The sequence below is a fragment of the Passer montanus genome, unplaced genomic scaffold, assembly GCF_014805655.1.
Source record: "Passer montanus isolate IOZ18808 unplaced genomic scaffold, ASM1480565v1 scaffold22, whole genome shotgun sequence".
NCBI classification, from domain to species: domain Eukaryota; kingdom Metazoa; phylum Chordata; class Aves; order Passeriformes; family Passeridae; genus Passer; species Passer montanus.
The window spans coordinates 100,666-117,820 of record NW_024366815.1 but is presented as its reverse complement, the minus strand read 5'-3'; the positions used below and the strand labels follow the sequence as shown (position 1 = coordinate 117,820).

The following is a 17,155-nucleotide window of genomic DNA, read 5'->3' as shown; positions in this document are numbered from 1 at the left end:
AACCCCGAGCGTCCCGCCCGATCCCCCTGCCCCTACGGGTGGGTGCCTTGACCAAACAATTGAGGACGCCGGGAGGAAGGCAGTGCCAAGCAGGTTTATTTGCACTCAGAAGCCCATTCGTGGGCGCTTGCGGCGGGGCTGCGAAGCAGAGGACAGCTGGCTCTGCGAAGAAGGGATGCACAGCTGGCTCTGTGAAGAAGGGATGCACAGCTGGCTGGCCTGGCTGCCAAGGGGCTCTGGGGGCTCGGGGGGGCCCTCGGCCCACACGGACAAGTAGTCCCGCAGCGTTTTCCGCCGTTCTTTGGGGATGCCACGGCAGCGCAGGCTCTGTGAAGACAGCAGGGCTTCGTCGGGCGCTGGTGAGGGCGGGAGGCTGTGAACTGGGGGGCTGCCTGCTCGTGGTGAGCCCTCCTGGGAGAGAACGAGTGGGCGGCCGGGAGAGCGCAGCGAGGGGCCCACATCACTCAGCTCGGACAGCTCAGACTGGTAGGTGAGGGAGGAGGTGAAGCTGGCCGAAAGGCTGCGGCGGCCCTTGGCCCGTTTCTGCCGCCGCCGCCGCTCCCGCAGCGCCCGCTGTCTCTGCGCCACACTGAAGCTCGTCCTGTCCTCCCACCACTGCTCCCAGTCCCCAGCCCAAGCTGCTGTCAGACGGGCACTTAGGGGGTCCAGACCCTCTGCCAGCTCCAGAGTCTGTGGCAGGGGAGGGGGCTGGATGGCCAAAGGCTCCCAGCGCTGGATGAGGCCCCGTTCCTGCATGGTTTGGCGCAGCCGCTGGCGCACCTGCCTCTGCAGGCTGCTAGGGCCTGCTGTCCCCTGCAGATCTCTGCGGGTGAAGAGGCGCCTCTGGCTGAGGCTGGGGAGCCAGGTGTGCCGCGGAGGCTCCTTCCAGGTCCTGAAAAGGGCCCTCAGCCAGCGGCGGTACCGCAGGGCTGCAGCTGGGCTGGGCACTGCTGGGGAGGGCTGAGGGCTGGCACAGGGCTCCTGCAGCAGTTCAGCTTCCTCCAGGGGTGCTGGTGTGCCCATGTCCTCCTCCTCGTCGTGGATAATCACCTCCAGGTTGGGCAAGTAGAATGTTTGCTCTTCCTCCTCCTCTCCCTCACTGCCCAAGGCATGTGGGCTGCTGGCTGGAGCCTCAAAGAGGGGGGAAGAGCCAGGGGCTGTTGTGGCCTCATCCCTCGATGGGGGTGCAGGGGGCTGTGCTGCCTTGTGGGTCAGCCTCTGGCAGAAGACATCCCCAGCCTCAGAAAGCTGGAAAACCAGCATGGACTTGTGTGGTCCATCCTCCTGCAGCGTAGCAGCCAGCCCTGCAGCAGGAACATGAAAGGTACTGTCACCAGGGTTCCAACCCTAGGAATATTTCAGTGGCCTGGCCAGTAGTGGGGGATGCCTCCACCCTTCAGGGAGCACCCCCACTGCTGCCTTCTGCCCTGTACAGCTTTTTCTATGTCATTAATCTCTTCTGGAGCATTGTTCAGGGCTTTGCTTTTTCAGCCACCCTCCCGGCAGGCCATGACAAAGGCTACACTTCCACTCCGTCCCACCTTCTCCCCCACGAGGACGTGCAGCCTGGGGCAGTGTGGGACACTCACCCGCTGCTGGGGCTGAGAGGCGCTGCTGGAGCAGGTGGTGGCGGCGCGGGAGCTGGGTGGGCAGGTGCTGCAGGCACCCCGCCATGTCGTGCAGCTTCTGCGGAGTCCCTGCCAGCTGACAGGCCGACTGGCTGCCCCCTGAGGAAACACCCCAAAAACTGCTGCTGAGCACAGATGCCAGAGCAGCAGCTGACACCAGCAGCAAAGAGGCTAGGATGTGGGCACAGAGGAGCCCTGGCTCTGCAGCAGCTTGATCTCTTACCCCGGTATTGCAAAAGCAACAGCTCCTGTGTGTGGGATGCACCAAGCAGCACCTTGTGGCTCCTCCCGGGTTTCCCTGGCATCACATTTGCAAAGAGTGGAGGAGCCTTCATCATGTGTGCCCACTTCAGAACCGGCACCAGTGGCAAACGCTCATCCAGCACATACACGGAGAACTAGGACAGAAGTCTTGGCTCAGACAGGGCACACCCCAACACACCGTGGCAGCTCCCCTCAGCTGGAAGATCCTCATGCCCCATAGGCACTGGGAGACACAGCTGCGTGGCATGTCTTCCCCAGCTCCCAGCTGTGGGGGGACTCACCTGGGTGGTGACAAGGTACTGTGAGGGGTGAGCCCTGCCCAGGTACATGGGCAGCACCACGCGCTCGCCCTGCTGGCAGCCAGCTTCCTCGCCCACCTTGAACAAGTCAAAGTGGCATTTCTTGGGGGCCTGCACCAGTAGAACAGGGCACAGTCAGCACTGTGGGCTCTGGAACCCTCTTCCCTGCCTGGCCCAAGCCCCACGCCCACCCTCCCAAGCTCACCCGGGCATCCAGGCACTGCAGGCCCGTGCGGTCAGCACAGGTGAGCACTCGTGGGTGGGCAGTGAAGTCACTCCAGCGCCAGGGTGAATGGTCCCGAAAAAACATGGTCTGGGGGTCATGGCGCAGCTGCTGCAGCCTGCAGTGGGGGGACAGTAGTATTGGCATGGGGCAAGTCTGCCCCAGTCACTGGGGCCTCCCACCCCCTGGGACTCCGCTGTCTGCAAGAGTCCCTAGACAGCCCTGAGTGCCCTCTCTCACCCAGTCTCAACGTTCCAGAGGTAGACGGTCCCGCTCTGGGTGCAGACAGACAGCTCCCCGGGAAGGTGAGGGCTGCAGGACAGGGGGCACAGCATCACCACGGGGCAACAGAACCTGCCACACAGAGCAGGGCTGCGCCAGCAGTGCTCCCTCTTCGCACAACCCCTTCCTCCAGCACCTACCTGACAGTGAGGCAGGAGGCAGGCACGTCAGTGTGGATCACCTGCAGCACCGTGGGAACTGCCCCTCTCTTGGCCGGCACCCTCCAAACACCACAGTGATAGTCTGAGCGAACCCCAACAAAATCTGTCACGGGGAAGGAGGTGGCATGTGAGCTGGCAGCATCCCAGGGGCCCCCTGCTGCCCCTCCTCCCTCCATCCTGTCTGCTTTGAGATGTGGGTCCTGGGGATGGCTCACCTTGCCCATCCACACGGGCTGCGGCCACTTGCCGGATGCGCCCGCTGAGCTCAAACTCAGCTGGGGAGCCCCGGGTGTGGGGCAGCTCCTCCAGCACTACATCCTGGAAATCTGGTGTGGTGGCTGAGGGCGGTGCAACACAAACTCCCCCACCTCCCTCTCCAGGGACACCCCATGGGGAAGGATACAGAGGTGGTTCATGGCCTGCCCCCCGGGGTGCACCAGCCGGCCCACGGGTGTTCGTGTTCCCCTGTCTGGAAGGGGCAACCAGGCCAGTGCTCCCCCAGTGAGGCTGTCATCAAAGAGCAGGTCGGACCACTGCTGCATCAGCTCCTCGTGCAGGCAGTCTGCCAGCAGCCCCAGCGGCACCTCGAAGAGCCAGTCACGACAGAGGTGGGAGAACCAGCGCAGGCGGGAGGCCAAGTGCTGCCGGGGGCAGCCGCTGCAGGGCACGGACAGCGTCAGGTGAGGGGACAGAGCAGGAGCCCCCCCAGGCGTCTGCAGGGCAGGGGACAGAGGGGCACCCACCGTCGGGCCTCCAGGCGGTTGATGTCCTCCACCAGGGCCGTCATCCGGATGGTGCTGTTCCGGGCTGGTCTCTACAGGAGTAGGGGCAGAGATTGAGACTGGCAAGGGGAAGGGTGGGCAACAGCACTGTTATCCCTGGACAGACAGTGACCTTCAGCTTGGCATTGCCCAGGTAGAAGTTCTTGTGCAGCAGACGCCCCAGGGAGCCAAAGGCATCTTCTGGGTGATCGACAAAGAAATGGCCCATCTGTGTGGGAGGAAGGGGAAAGGATCAGTGCATGCAAAGGTCCTATGCTGTCCCCCAGGTCCTTGCCAGGATGCAATGCCTCAAATCCCACCTGCTTGGCGAAGTCCAGAGTGGCTCCAGACTTGCCTGCGCGGAGCTTCCTGCCCGGGCCGCTGTGGTACAGGATGTCCTGAGGCGCAGGCGAGGGGATCCAGCAGCCTGTGGGGAGAAGGCAGAGCCGCGTGGCATCACACGAGCACAGGGACACGGCTCAGCCCCGCGGGGCAGCGACCGAGGCGGAAGGCATGGTGCCCGCAGCGAGCTCGCTCCGCTCTCACCCGCGCTGGGCAGCAGCACCGGCACGGCCGCGGCGCCGCCGGCTTCCCACCTTTCGCCCGTCGCGCCGCGGAGGGGCACGAACGCCGGCTGCACCTGCGGGGAGCGAAGGGGGAGAGTCAGAGCGGCCCCTGGGAGAGTCAGAGCCCCCCCGGTTCCCGGCCGCACCCCCGGCAGGGTCGCACCTGGCGGCGGCCGGGGCCACCCTCCAGCACCTGCCCGTGCTCGCCCCAGCCGGCGACCGGCGAGGGGCCTCCCTCTTCCCGCGGCGGGCCGGCGCCGAAGTAGGAGGGGAAGAGCACGGCCGGGAACTCCATGGCCGCGGCACCGGGCACCGGGTACGGGCCGGCGCTCCCGCCGCCCGTGCAATGGCGTCAGCGCCGCGCGCCAACCAGCGGCCCGGAACAGCGCGGGACAGAGCGCCGCCGGCGGCACCGCCACGGCGCGCCACCGCCCCCTGCCGGCCGGAGGGTAAAACGTACGGCCGGGACGGGGAGCGGGACGGGACCGGGAACGGGAACGGGACCGGGAACGGGAACGGGAACGGGAACGGGAACGGGACTGGGACGGGACCGGGAACGGGAACGGGAACGGGAACGGGACGGGAACGGGAACGGACGGGGGAAGAGATGGGACCGGGATTGGGACCGGGATGGGAACGGGATTGGCAACGGGCGGGAGAAGCAGTGGGACCGGGATTAGGAACGGGAGCGGGAACGGGCGGGAGAAGCGGTGGGACCGGGATTAGGAACGGGAGCGGGAACGGGAACGGGCGAGGGAAGAGGTGGGACCGGGATGAGAACGGGACGGGAATGGGAACGGGAGGAGGAAGCGGTGGGACCGGGATGGGATCGGGAGTGGGCGAGGGAAGCGGTGGAAATAGGGCAGGACCAGGCACAGGGAACAGTGGGATAGGGGCGGACCAGGAGCGGCACTGGAGAATCGCCGGGGCAGGACCCCGCCGGGGCACGGGCAGGAATACGGGCATTGTTTCCTTGCCTCTGCTCGCCTCGAGGGCAGTGGAACCCCCTGTGAGTCCTGCCAAGGGCACACCGGGCCGTCCGTGGTCCCGGCTGGGTGGCCGCGGGGCGCCCCACGCTCCAGCGGGGTGTGTGGGGCCATGGACAGCCTCAGATATCTGCGGCTTGTGGAGTTAAGTGCGGCTCCTGGAAGGCTGAGGGTGTGCCAGACCCCAGACCCCAGTCCCACCCTGCCCTTCCTCACCCCTGCCTGGCCTCGGTGGCCCCACTCCCACGCCGGCTCTGTGCTCCCTCCTCCCCGCAGGGGCGTTCCTGGATCCCACGAGGGACCCACCTGGCCCCAGGTGGAACCCACACAGGGTTCAGGTTAGTCCCGCGGGGCTCTGATGGGACCCTGGAGCTTTTGGAGAGTGTCTGGAAGGGGGACAAGTTTCCCTGTCCATTTCCCAAGGAGAGCATGACCAGCTTTCTCCTGGAGGGACCGTGGTCCTTGTACATCCCTGTGCCAGAGGCCACTGGCCCCAGAGCTGTGCCGCTGTGGTCTGCCCTGGGCAGGGAATCCCAGCCATGCCTGGAGGGGGTCTGGGAGGGTTGCTGGGTGGTCAGGCTGGGACACGGCGGGGTGGCACTCCTGTGGGGAGCACAGGATGGGAGAGGAGTATCCTCATGAGTAGCATTCCCTGCTGCCTCCATTATGGCCAAGCAGGGTGGTGATGTCAGGGGAGTCCGGGGATGATGTCAGGGGAGTTTGGGAAACTGTGATGAGATCGTTTCCAGTCAAGATGGCCTCATCCCTGCAGGTGATGCCCAGACCCCCTCCATGGGACACCTCCTCTCTTCCTTTAAGGAGGTGTGGCCATGGTAGAAAACCCCCTGATGCCCTTACACAGCCCCCTGTGGGATAGGTAGTCCTACCACCTCCCATCCCTTACTGCCTCCCATCCCTTTCCCTAATTCCAGGGGATGCCAACAGCTCCATGTCCCTCTGCATTATATATTTCTGTGCCCAGGACATATTCCAGTTCCCTATGTCCCTATTCCCTCGACCCACATCACTGTCCCCTGTCGTAGCTTCTGTCCCCAGCCCCATGTCGCTGGCCCATATCTTGGTTCCAGGGACATGTCCCTGCCCGCAGCCCTGTGATCCCGTTACCGGCCCGTATCTCAGTTCCAGCACCATGTTCCTGCCCTCAGCGCCTTGCTCCTGGCTCTGCCCGTGTGCCCCCGTTCCCGGCCCACATCTCCGGTTCCACGCGGTGTCCCTTTCCCGCCGCCTGCCACCTCCATTCCCGCCCGCGTGGCTGTCCCGGTGCCCCGGTCAGCGCCGGGTCCATCCCGGGGGGAATAGCGGTGCGGGGGGGGCCGGTGAGCGCCGCCGGGAGACCGGGGCGGGGGGCGCGGGTGTGGGGCGGCGGGGCGAGCGCGGGACGGGGCGCGGGAGCGCACGGTGGAGGGTGCCGGCGCGGCGGGGGCGCGGAGGACGTGTGCGCGGTGGGTGGGAGAGGCGGAGGAGCGGGGAGCGTGCGGCGGGACGCGGGGGACGAGCTTGGGATGGGTGTGAGGTGCGGGAGCCGTGGGGGCGGCGGGGCTCGCAGCGGGGCGGGCGTGGACCGAGCACGGGGGTGCGTGCGCTGGGCAGGGAGTGTGGGGCGCCGGGGTCCTGCGGCGGGACGCGGGGGATGAACTTGGGATGGGAGTGAGGTACGGGAGCCTTGGGGTGTGCGCGCAGTGGGGCGGGTGGGATTGGAGCGCGGGATGGGTGCGGGGGCAGGGGGATGCAGGCGCGGGGTCCGTGCGGCGGAGCTCAGGACGGCGTGCCGTGGGGCGGCGGGGTGAGCGGGTAGCGGGCGTGAGGTACACGAGCCGTGGGATGTGGGGTGTGCGCGCAGTGGGGCGGGGGCCAGGTGAGAGTGGAGCACGGGGGCGTGCGCGGTGGGCAGGAGGGCTGGAGGTGTGAGTCACGGGACGCTGAGGAGCCGTGGGGCAGAGGGATGGGCTTGGGATGGGTGTGAAGTGCACGAACAATGGGATGCGGGGTGTGCAGGCAGTGGGGCAGGGAGGGGGTGGGCAGAAGGGCTGCAGGTGTGGGGCGCCATGTGGTGGGGCTCAGGGGATGCGCTTGGAATGCGTAGCTTGGGATGAGCTACATGAGCGATGGGATGTGAGGTTTGCGTGCGGTGGGGCAGGGTGCGGGTGAGAATGGAGCACAAGGGCGCAGCTGAGGGGGGTGGCATCCTGGGATGTGGGGTGATGGGACACGGTGAGTGTGGCACAAGGGCTGGGGCCAGCATGCAGTGGGCTTCGGGGCAGACATGCTGCACAGTACAGAGGTGTCCCCAGCTGCGTGTGGGGTGCCATGGGGCACGGGGTACACCTACACTGGGACATCAGATGAGTGTGATGGGCGCAGAGATGCGTCTGTGGGGGGTGTTTGCACAGTGGGGTACAGGGACGCCTGTGGAGGGTACCGGATGTCTGTGGAATGGGATGCGTGGGTGTGCGTGCAGTGGGGCACGGTGTACCCACGCAGTGAGGCATGGAGACAGATGAGCAGGGTGCCCATGCAGGGGGTGAAGAGTTGTGCGTGCGAGGAGGACGCAGGCAGTGCACAGGCAGTGGAACACCCCGGGAGGGAGGCGTGTGCGTGGGAAGTGAGTGGGCCCGGGGGGTTGCGGGTGCAGGGCAGAAGGCTGTGTGCGTGCAGGGGGCAGCGGAGACGGACAGCCCGCAGGAACGGGGGTGTGCGTCCAGCGGGCCGTCAGGATGTGCGGGGGACCCACCTGGTGTGAGACCAGGGGCAGGCTGTGGGGCAGGGAGCTGGCTTGGTGACCGAGGTGCGGAAGGATGCTTGGGGGGCTCCGCGGGGGCATCCCCCGGGAAGGGGGGAAGCCGGCCGGGGGCTGCCGGTGCCGGGCGCTGGCGGGGCGGCGGCGGGAGCTGCGCGCGGTGCTGACCGCCGGCCGCGGAGCTGTCCGCGGTGCTGACCGCCGGCCGCGACCCGAGGCTGGAGCAGCGGGGATGGGGTCCTGCGGTTCAGGACAGGCCTGAAGCAGAGGGGCTTTGGCTTTTCTCCTTCCATCCGCTCCGCTTCCATGGATAGCAATCCCGCTCCATCCTCCAGCACCTTTCCCGTGCTCTGGCTGCACTGCCATGCCACCTCAGAATGACCCTCTGCGTGCAACCAGTTCCCTCACCTTGCCCTGGGTGAGAGAGCGTGCAGGGGCTGTGCTGGGACTGGGTAGCTCTGGGTCCTTCCCCCAGTTCCCCTTCTGGAGTTGTGCTCAACATGTTCCTGGGGTCCCCTGCCAGGTCACTGTCCCCACGTGGGGCTGTGGAGTGACCAGGTGGTTTCTGGTGGAGAAATTTGGATTGGATGCTCTTGCATTGAGGAGACAGGTGTTTCATGCCTGGCTTGTGCCGGCTGGGTGTGAAGGGGAGGGGGAGCTGCCTTTGTTCCAGACAAGGGAGCAGATGCATGTCAGTGTACAGCCTGCTGGGGCTGCACACACGCAGCACAAACACACGTGCATGCAAGCACATGCGCACACTCCTGGCCAAGAACATGTGGTGCAAAGCAGACCCTCTTCTCAGCTATCCCACTTCATGCTGGACAAGTCCCCCTGGGCACGGACCTGCTCCCAGCCCACCCTCTGCTGTCCTCCCCCTTTCCAGTAGCTTGTGAAGAGAGGTATCTTATTCTTACTGTGTCTCTAGACAAAAATGGATGGGTCCCCCAGGCTGGCACTGGTGGTAATGGTGGGTGAAGTTATGGCTGCTGTCTCGAGTCCTGCTCTCCCTTGTGACAAAGAAGTGGCTGTCTCACTGCTACTAGGCTCCTGGAAATCCCTGAAAATCAACCTGTCAGGCAGCTGGTCAGGGGGAGGTGGCCTGGCCCCCACCTGTGCCGTGGGCTTGCAGGAAGCATCTTTCAGACATGGGGCTGTGCTCAGGCACACACCCCCATGGGCGTGGGTCTGCACGCCTCCACTCTGCCTTGCATGCAGACAGCACCCACGTGTGCATATGTGCACACATATGTGCACCGTTCCTCCTCCACAAACCATGGGAGAGCTGGGAAGCAGTGCAGGAAGTGCTCTGCTTGCTCCTTCTTCTTGTGGCTCGAGGATGAAACTCTGCACTTTATGATGGGCTTGATGCTGAGCCTTCCCAGCAGGCAGATGAGGGGGAATGTGTGTTCCTGCGGGAGCTGACCTGCTAGGGCATAGCTGAAGCCATGAAGAATGTCCCTTTACTATTACAGGTAAAATGCAGGGAGCAGAGCATGTGCAGCCAGGGCCATGGGCTCCTCAGGCTACTGGCCAACAGCACCCACAGCTCGGTGAACTGGACTTGAGGCAGTGCTGAACCAGGAATGATGCAGACTGTGCCAGGGCTGGGAGACACAGCTGGGGACAGCTGACATCAGCCCTGGAGAGTCACTGAAATGGCACTGTCCCAGCCCCTCCTGCCTCCAGGCTGCTGGATGCTTGTGACATATTCGGAGCCTGGGTGGTGGGCCTGCTCTGGGGGGGGCTCCACAACCCCCTCAACCCCCTCCCCAGTCCTTTGCCCTGCTGAGAGCCGCTTGGGTCTCCTTTGCAGACGGGCTCTTTGTGACCGACTACTTCACCCGCACACCACGCAAGCTCAGCCCCTTCCGCTCCTTTGCCAGCATCGAGCTCTTCCACTTCCACATTCCTGAGGACACAGTCATTGCCGTCTGGAATCTCATCACCTTCAAGGAGCAAGGTGGTACCTTTGGGGATCAATGCCCGGACCGCAGCATCACCGTGTGAGTAAGCAGCCTAGCCTGCCTGTATCCTTCCTGCCTGCCTCTGCTGCTCCTGCCTGGGTTTGCCCCACAGCTTGCCTGCTCTTGCCTGCTTCTTTGCTTGCACAACACGTGTACCTATAGAGTCAAAGAATCATAGAACCACAGAATCCTTTGGGTTGGAAAGGACATTAAAGATCATCTCGTTCCAACCTGCTGCCATGGGACGTGTTCCACTAGAGCAGGTTGCCAACTGAGTACCACGCAGCTGCTCGCTCATCCCCCCCTGCTCCCCTGGTGGGGAGGAGAATCGTGGAAAAAAAAGTAAAACTCGTGGGTTGAGATAAAAACAGTTAACTAATCAAAATAAATATGCCAATAACACTAATTATAAAACAGCTACAAAAATAATAATAATAACAAATGTAACAAAAAGGAAAGAGAGAAATAAAACCTAAGAAAGATGAGTGATTCATCACAGTGTTGCTCACCACATGCTGACTGATGCCCAACCTGTCCCCCAGCAGTGGTTGGTGGCTCCATGCCAACTCTCCCAAGTTTATACATTGGGCAGGAGGCTCTATATGGAACAGAGTATATTCTGTATGGTATGGAATATCACTTTGGTCAGTTTGGGTCAGGTCTCCAGGCCATGCTCTGTTCTAACATCTTGTGTACCCCCTCTCTGGCGGAGCATGAGGCACTGAAAAGTGCTTCAGGGTAAGCGCTGCTGAGCAACACTGAAACGTCAGTGTGTAATCAACATTACTCTCATACTAAATCCAAAACACAGCACTGTACCAGCCACTCAGAAGAAAATGAACCCTATCCCAGCCAAAACCCAGACAACATGTACGCTCTCTCCCCATGATTCATCTTCCCAGGACCAAAGCAGGCTCCACTCTTCTGTGCATCTCACAGATGAACTGTTTTGCTTGAACACCCACTCAGGAAAGCTCAGTCTCCAGAAAGGTCCCAGCTTCCATGATGTCTTTAAGCCTAGAGGAAGACATCTACATGTAGGACGTACTGGCCCTGCCACGATGCCCAGCCTACACGCTGCTGACCGCTGTCTCTCCTGCAGGTATTTCCGCTCAGGGGCTCCCTCTGTCATTAACCCGCTGCACACGCACTTCCCCAGGGACACGGCCGTCCCTGGCTCCTTCGCACTGACCCTCACCTGGACCCTGCCCAACCGCACCACAGGCGTGTTCAATGTCACCAGCCCGCTGCCCGGGGACTGGTTCCTGGCTGCCCACCTGCCCAAAGATGAGGGCAAGATCTCCGTTAAGGTGAAGGGGGGACCCTGGCGGGGCAGGGCTGGGGTCAGGCTGCTCTGGGCTGGCAGTGCCCAGGGCAGGTGTCCCAAGTGGGGGCAGTGCCCTGTGCCCCTTGCCCGGTGCTGACTCCCCTGTGCTGCAGGGGCTCTACGAGGAGTGCCAGTATCTCTTCCAGCCACAGCTCATCGTGCAGCGCCTGGTGAACATCGCCGTGCTGTACCCCGGTCATGTCACCGAGCAGAGCATGGCCCCCCACAACCGCTCCTGCCTCTACAAGTGAGTGTGAGAAGGTCACTGAGGGAGGGGGCATTCTCAGGGTGGGGAGATGAGGGTGTCCCATCCCTCTGGCTTCCCTCCCCAGCCCTGTTAGTCCGTAGTGATGGGCACAACCTGGCACTGCTGTCCTGCAGGGTCTTTGTGCCCAGCTACACATCGCGAGTGCTCGTGGAGGTGCTGCAGTGCCGTGGGGCCGAGGGCTGCCCACTCTGGCTGCGTGTGCGGGCCAAGGCTCCCCCCCTGCACAACTCCACAGCCCTGGACTGCCGGGAACACACTCCCTGCCAGCTGGCACAGGACCTGCCCTTCTGGCAGCACTGGTACTACGTGCTGGTGGAGAAACACCCTGGGGTGCTGGGCACCGTCTCCTTCCAGGTCACCGTGCAGCTCACAGGTGAGGGTGCATGTGGAGTGTGGGTGGAGGCATGGTCTTGACTCTGCTTTGGTGTGGGGGCTAAAGGATACCCACAGGATCTGTCCACAGGGTTATTTATACCCATCTCTGCTGGGATGGGAATGCTGTGAGGTGTTTGGGCTGGGTTGCAAGTGGAGATGAATGGCGGGCAAGAAGGGAAGGTGGGAACTAAGAATGGGATGGAGCTGTGTGGTGCCCAGGCTGATGGCTCTGTCCCTCCAGACTGTTCCCGACCCAGCCTGGCCCGGCCACCCTTCCTGCCCTCCAGCGCCTCCATGAACATGCCCCACTCCTTCGGCTCCGCGGGTGGGCTGGCGCTGGGGGACAGCCCTCCACCCACCAGCCCCAACGACACGAAGCACCCGGTCCCCGTCCCCGCCACCTTACACACCGAGGAGCGGTGCTGGCCTGTCCGGCCCACGCTGCGCAACGAGCTGGACACCTTCTCCGTCCACTTCTACATCTTCTTCGGGCCCAACGTGTCAGTGCCGCCCGACCGCCCCGCTGTCTTCGTCATCAACCTCCTGCCAGTGCTGGACAGTGGTGGGGTACTCAACCTGGAGCTGCGGCTCAACGTGGTGAGGTGGCCACATTACACCCTGAGCGGGGCAGGGTAGCTTGGGACGGGGGCAGGATGGGAGATGGGTGATGTCAAGGTTGCAGCAGAGCAGGGGAAAGGATTCGGGGTCACAGGCGGTGGTTGTGAAGTTTTTGGGTGATGGAGAATGGATTAGGGTGCTCCAAGGCCCGGGCTCGGGGTGTTCTTGGGTGAAGGGCAGTAGGTTAGGGCACTGCTAGTTGGTGTGCTCTGATCCAAGTGCTGTCAGAGCAGGGAAATCCCTGGCACTGGTTTGAGACCATCTCCTCTGCCGTCAGAGCTCCCTGTGTGGTGAGAATGTGACAGTGTTTGGGTGTCTAAACCATGGAGTCCCACTGACATCTGGTGACAACACCTCGGTCACCTGTGAGACAGGTAGGCTGGGCTGTGCATGTCCATCCTGCCATGTCCATGGGGTCACAACCCCTGTGTCTGGCAAGAGGCTGGGTGGGGGGAGGCTGCAGAGACCATGGGGACATGTCACCCTGGAGCCTGGCACAGGATGCTCTGTCCCTGTTCCAGCTCTGTCCAGGGCAGGGAGCTGCACCTTGCTCTGCTCACCCAGAGCTGTTCTGGCCCACAGAGTCTCTGGCAGGCTTCCTGCTCTCCGTTAATGCCACAGCCAGCCTCAGCCGCCTGCGGATCCCCTACCCACAGACAGGCAGCTGGTACCTGAGCCTGCGCTCGCTCTGTGCCACGGAGCACGGGTAAGAGCCCCAGCACATCCCTGTGCTCTGGGGGGGATGTTCTCACCGTGACCTGTGCCTGTGTGTGTGTCGTGGCTCTGTGGGTGCGCCTGTCCCCTGTGCTGCGTGCGTGCACGTGGCAGTGCGGGCTGCGTGTCACCGTGCGAGCGCCGCGTGGGCACGGATGGCTCCGGCTCGCGTCTGCCTGACCATCTGTGGGTCCCCGCGGCTCTTCCCTCTGTCTCGCGGTTAGGAAGTGCCTGTCAGCTCGCGAATGCCGGGCATCTGTCAGTGCCTCTCCGCCCCCGCGGCAGGGCCCATCTGTACCCATGCCTGGGAGGGGACTGGGCTGTCACGGGGAGGACAGGGCTCTGCTCTGCGAGTGAGGGGACATCTCTGGTCAGGCTGGGGCTCTGCTCAGCATCTCCAGGGACTGTCGCTGTGCTGTGGCTCTGCTCCTGTGTCTGCCTGGAGCCTTGTGGAAGAGTGAGGCTGGGGGGTGTGTGTGTATCTGTACGTGCAAGGATGCATGAGTGCAGGATGCATGTTTGGGTGCATATGTGCAGCCAGCTCTGTGTGCGTATTCTGGTTTGCACAAGCAGTCGGGGCTTTGCTGAAGCAGTCAGGGCAGTGTATGTTCTGCACACGGGCATGTGCAGATTAGACTGTGTGAGGACACAGTCAGTGGACAGCAGACACACGTGCAGCTGGCACTGTGTGTAAGCAGTCGGGGCTTTGCTGAAGCAGTCAGGGCAGTGTATGTTCTGCACACGGGCATGTACAGATTAGACTGTGTGAGGACACAGTGGACAGCAGACACACGTTGCAGCTGGCACTGTGTGCATATCTGTGCGTGTTGGGGTGCCTGTGTGTGCCCAGCCAGCAGCCCCTACATGCTGTCGGCCTGTGGGGCTGCCTGTGCTCCTGGTGTGCTGGAGCTGACGAGGTGCTGGCAGTGCCCAGAGTCTCATGCAGGGGCAGCCCAGGGCAGTGGGGTTGGCGTGCTTGCTCTGACTCCTCTGCTGTGTTTCTAGTTCACACTGAGTTGCCAGTCACAGTCAGCCCTCCCCTGATGGGTTCACACATGGCCATTGCAGGGCAGGGCACAGTGTTTGCACAGCGAAACCCAAATGAAATAGGAACCAGCTGAGCGTGCTGCTAAAGGCAGAGGGGCTTTAAGCGTGGCCACATTCCTCCTGCTCACTCAGGCTGGCACAAACAATTGAAGCACACAGGATCCTTGGGGACCAGCCCTCAGCTGCCTCACACAGCACCAAAGAATCTCATTTTCAAGCTTGCCCGGTCCCTGGGTCTCCCATCACCTGCCAAGTCTGGGTGAGACAGGTGGCTCTGGTAGAGGCAGCAGCTCTTCAAGGGCACGGGGTGAGGGCTGACCCCCTTCTCCCACCCTGCAGGTTTGAGCCCTGCACCAACGTGACAGCTGAGGTGTACTTGCGCGCCTACCTCTCCCCCTGCATCAACGACTGCGGCATCTACGGCCAGTGCAAGCTGCTGCGCACCAACAACTACCTGTACGCTGCCTGCGAGTGCAAAGCTGGTGAGAGCTGACCCCGGCGCCCTGCCCCTTCCCCTTGGACACTACTTGTGTCCCAGCAGTCCATTCATGCCCAGTCTCTGCAGGGTGCTGGCAAGGGGGTTCCCTGCTCACCCCCCCAGACCCTGCGAGTGCTGCAGTGGTGACAGCAGCTCTCCCTGGTCACAGGCTGGAACGGCTGGGGCTGCACGGACAACGCTGAGGCTTTCTCCTATGGCTTCCAGCTCCTCTCCACGCTGCTGCTGTGCCTCAGCAATGTCATGTTTGTGCCTCCCGTGGCCATTGCTGTCCGCAGCCACTACCTCCTAGAAGCTGCTGTCTACATCTTCACCATGTTCTTCTCCACTGTGAGTGTGCATGGGGCAGCTGAGGGGCAAGTGAAGGGCTGGGGCTGTGCAGAGCAGCTCTCACACCCTTTCCCTGCTACCCCAGTTTTACCATGCCTGCGACCAGCCGGGCATTGTGGTGTTCTGCATCATGGAGTATGATGTGCTGCAGTTTTGTGACTTCTTGGGCTCTCTCATGTCTGTCTGGGTCACTGTCATCGCCATGGCCCGGCTCCAGCCCATAGTCAAGCAGGCAAGTATGGGGAGGGAGCATGCAGGGCAGGCATGGAAGAGATTTATCCTGATGGGTGCCCCACTGCCTCACAGGTGCTGTACCTGCTGGGGGCCATGCTGCTCTCCATGGCCCTGCAGATGGACCGTCACGGGCTCTGGAACCTTCTGGGGCCCAGCCTTTTCGCTTTGGGGATAATGGCCGTCGCCTGGGTAAGATGATGTCCCTCATGTCCCCACCCTGGCTGCGCTCAGCATCCTGCCCCTGCCAGCATCTCCCCTCTGCTGCCCTTGCCCTTCCCCATGAACCCTCTCCCTGGCTCCTGAGGGGTGTGTCACCATGGCACAGAGGTCGTGCCTGTCCCTGCTGTGGCTCCCCGTTCCAGCCTGCCCTTTCCCCACCACAGACGGCTCGCACCATCCGTCGCCGCCACTGCTACCCTCCGACCTGGAAGCGCTGGGCATTCTACCTGTGCCCGGGAGCGCTGATCGCAGCGGCGGCCGTGCTGCTCTACGCCTTCGTGGAGACAGAGGAGAACTACTTCTACATCCACAGCATCTGGCACCTGCTCATCGCCGGCAGCGTCGGCTTCCTGCTGCCGCCCCGTGCCAAGCCCAGCCGGCGCCTGGGGCCCCTGCCCCGGCGCAAGGGGTGTGGGTACCAGCTCTGCGTCAACGAGCAGGAGGAGCTGGGCCTCGTCGACCCCGCTGTGGCCTCCATCAATAGTATTTGTACCAGCTGATGCTGACGCCAGCTCAGACTCCTCTGTCATGGACAGCAGCCCTGTGGGTCTTGGCACCCACTCTCTTTGCTGGCCACCCATCTCTGGGGGTGCCAGGACTCCTCCGGACAGGCACACAGCCACCTGTGCCAACCTGTTCTTCCAATTACAGCCTGATTGAACTTGTCTCCAGGGGTTGCTGTGGCTCACTCTGGGGCAGAGTTGTGGGGGTCTCAAAGCTGACCTGGGTCACATTCCTCTCTGTGCCAGGCCATGGAGTTGCTGAGGGGATATGGTTCAGTGTGGAGGGGAGGAATGGCAACAGTCTCCGGCTCTCAGTCAGAGCTGCCACTTTGTGGTTGCTGCAGCTCCAACAGAGCAAAGTGGCTGGCAGGAGGTGGGGAGCAGAGTCTGCAGTGTTTTGGCTCCTGCAATGACAGGTTGCAAGGCTGGGATGTCTTTGTTGTGCTCTCACAGGATGGCTGTAATGTCTGACCCGGGAGCAGCTTTGCTGTACCAGGGCATCCGGGATCCTCTCCAAGCCTGCAGGACTGTGGTGAGCCCATAGCAGTGGGGGTAGGTGCCATTGGTGCTGGTGCTGCCTGCCATGGCAGTGCACAGGTCTGAGAGGCCTCTGCCTTCAAAGGCCACATCCCCAGGAGCCCCCAGCCTGTTAGTGTCACCCCACATGTGGCTATACCCAAGGAGAGTAGACTAGTGACCCTGTGCCCCTGCTGTTGCCACCAGCGCTGTCTCTGCAGGGCACTAGGCTCCAGTGGGAGGGCATTGCATGGACTGTGCCCTGTGACCCAGCTGGGACAGCCCTTTCTCAGCCCCTGCTCCTTGTCTGGCTTATGGTCAGACCTGTGGGCTTAGCACCCACTGCAGCCAGGGGTGACCATGGTGTGGGGACAGACTCTTGGGTTGTGTGTGCACCTCAAGGACAGGGGGTTTTCACTCTGCAGCTCAAAGGGGGTCCAGGGAGGACAGGGAAAGTTTCACTGACACTTCTCACCCCACTGGGGACTTCCCCAGTCTCCTGAGAATTTCTCAGCCCTGCAGGGGTCTTCACGGTGGAATCCTGAGGCAAAGCTCTGCATCCTAGCAGCCACATCCTGGCTGAGCAGAGCCCACCCACAAACAGCCCCCCTCT

The 17,155-nt window shown here is 62.8% G+C and overlaps 2 protein-coding genes across 4 annotated transcripts; one reads left to right on the top strand and one right to left on the bottom strand.

The window, feature by feature from the left end:
* Window positions 1-75: 75 nt before the first annotated feature.
* Window positions 76-4,507, bottom strand: TAF1C (TATA-box binding protein associated factor, RNA polymerase I subunit C). 3 transcript variants are annotated; one of them, XM_039709861.1, is made up of 14 exons: window positions 4,348-4,507; window positions 4,165-4,258; window positions 3,939-4,045; window positions 3,752-3,847; window positions 3,601-3,671; window positions 3,261-3,514; window positions 3,073-3,183; window positions 2,837-2,960; window positions 2,655-2,726; window positions 2,397-2,532; window positions 2,174-2,302; window positions 1,852-2,026; window positions 1,590-1,727; window positions 76-1,304 (listed from the first exon to the last, which is right to left on the bottom strand). In XM_039709861.1, the coding sequence occupies exons 1-14, from the start codon at window positions 4,477-4,479 to the stop codon at window positions 106-108; spliced, it is 2,838 nt and encodes a 945-aa protein (XP_039565795.1). In that variant the 5' UTR covers window positions 4,480-4,507; the 3' UTR covers window positions 76-105. The 3 variants fall into 3 exon arrangements, with proteins under 3 accessions (XP_039565795.1, XP_039565796.1, XP_039565797.1); XM_039709862.1 differs by having other exon boundaries at window positions 4,378-4,506; XM_039709863.1 differs by lacking the exon at window positions 4,348-4,507 and having other exon boundaries at window positions 4,215-4,241.
* Window positions 4,497-16,190, top strand: TMEM8B (transmembrane protein 8B). The gene is made up of 14 exons (XM_039709864.1): window positions 4,497-4,640; window positions 5,447-5,508; window positions 9,745-9,934; window positions 10,998-11,205; window positions 11,336-11,469; window positions 11,604-11,863; window positions 12,107-12,462; window positions 12,761-12,857; window positions 13,066-13,189; window positions 14,584-14,726; window positions 14,892-15,070; window positions 15,156-15,302; window positions 15,377-15,493; window positions 15,688-16,190. Exons 1-14 carry the CDS (start codon window positions 4,531-4,533, stop codon window positions 16,021-16,023), a joined length of 2,463 nt encoding a protein of 820 aa, XP_039565798.1. The 5' UTR covers window positions 4,497-4,530; the 3' UTR covers window positions 16,024-16,190.
* The last annotated feature ends 965 nt before the right edge of the window (window positions 16,191-17,155 follow it).

Excerpts from the sequence above, each read along its gene's own strand:
- TAF1C (XM_039709861.1), bottom strand. The coding sequence starts at position 4,479 with ATGGAGTTCCCGGCCGTGCTCTTCCCCTCCTACTTCGGCGCCGGCCCG. Across the intron at positions 3,848-3,938 it reads CTCTGGACTTCGCCAAGCAG|ATGGGCCATTTCTTTGTCGA; the intron begins GTGGGATTTGAG and ends CCTCCCACACAG. Across the intron at positions 1,305-1,589 it reads CCTCTCAGCCCCAGCAGCGG|GGCTGGCTGCTACGCTGCAG; the intron begins GTGAGTGTCCCA and ends TTCCTGCTGCAG.
- TMEM8B (XM_039709864.1), top strand. The coding sequence starts at position 4,531 with ATGGCGTCAGCGCCGCGCGCCAACCAGCGGCCCGGAACAGCGCGGGAC. Across the intron at positions 12,463-12,760 it reads TGGAGCTGCGGCTCAACGTG|AGCTCCCTGTGTGGTGAGAA; the intron begins GTGAGGTGGCCA and ends CTCTGCCGTCAG. Across the intron at positions 12,858-13,065 it reads CTCGGTCACCTGTGAGACAG|AGTCTCTGGCAGGCTTCCTG; the intron begins GTAGGCTGGGCT and ends TCTGGCCCACAG.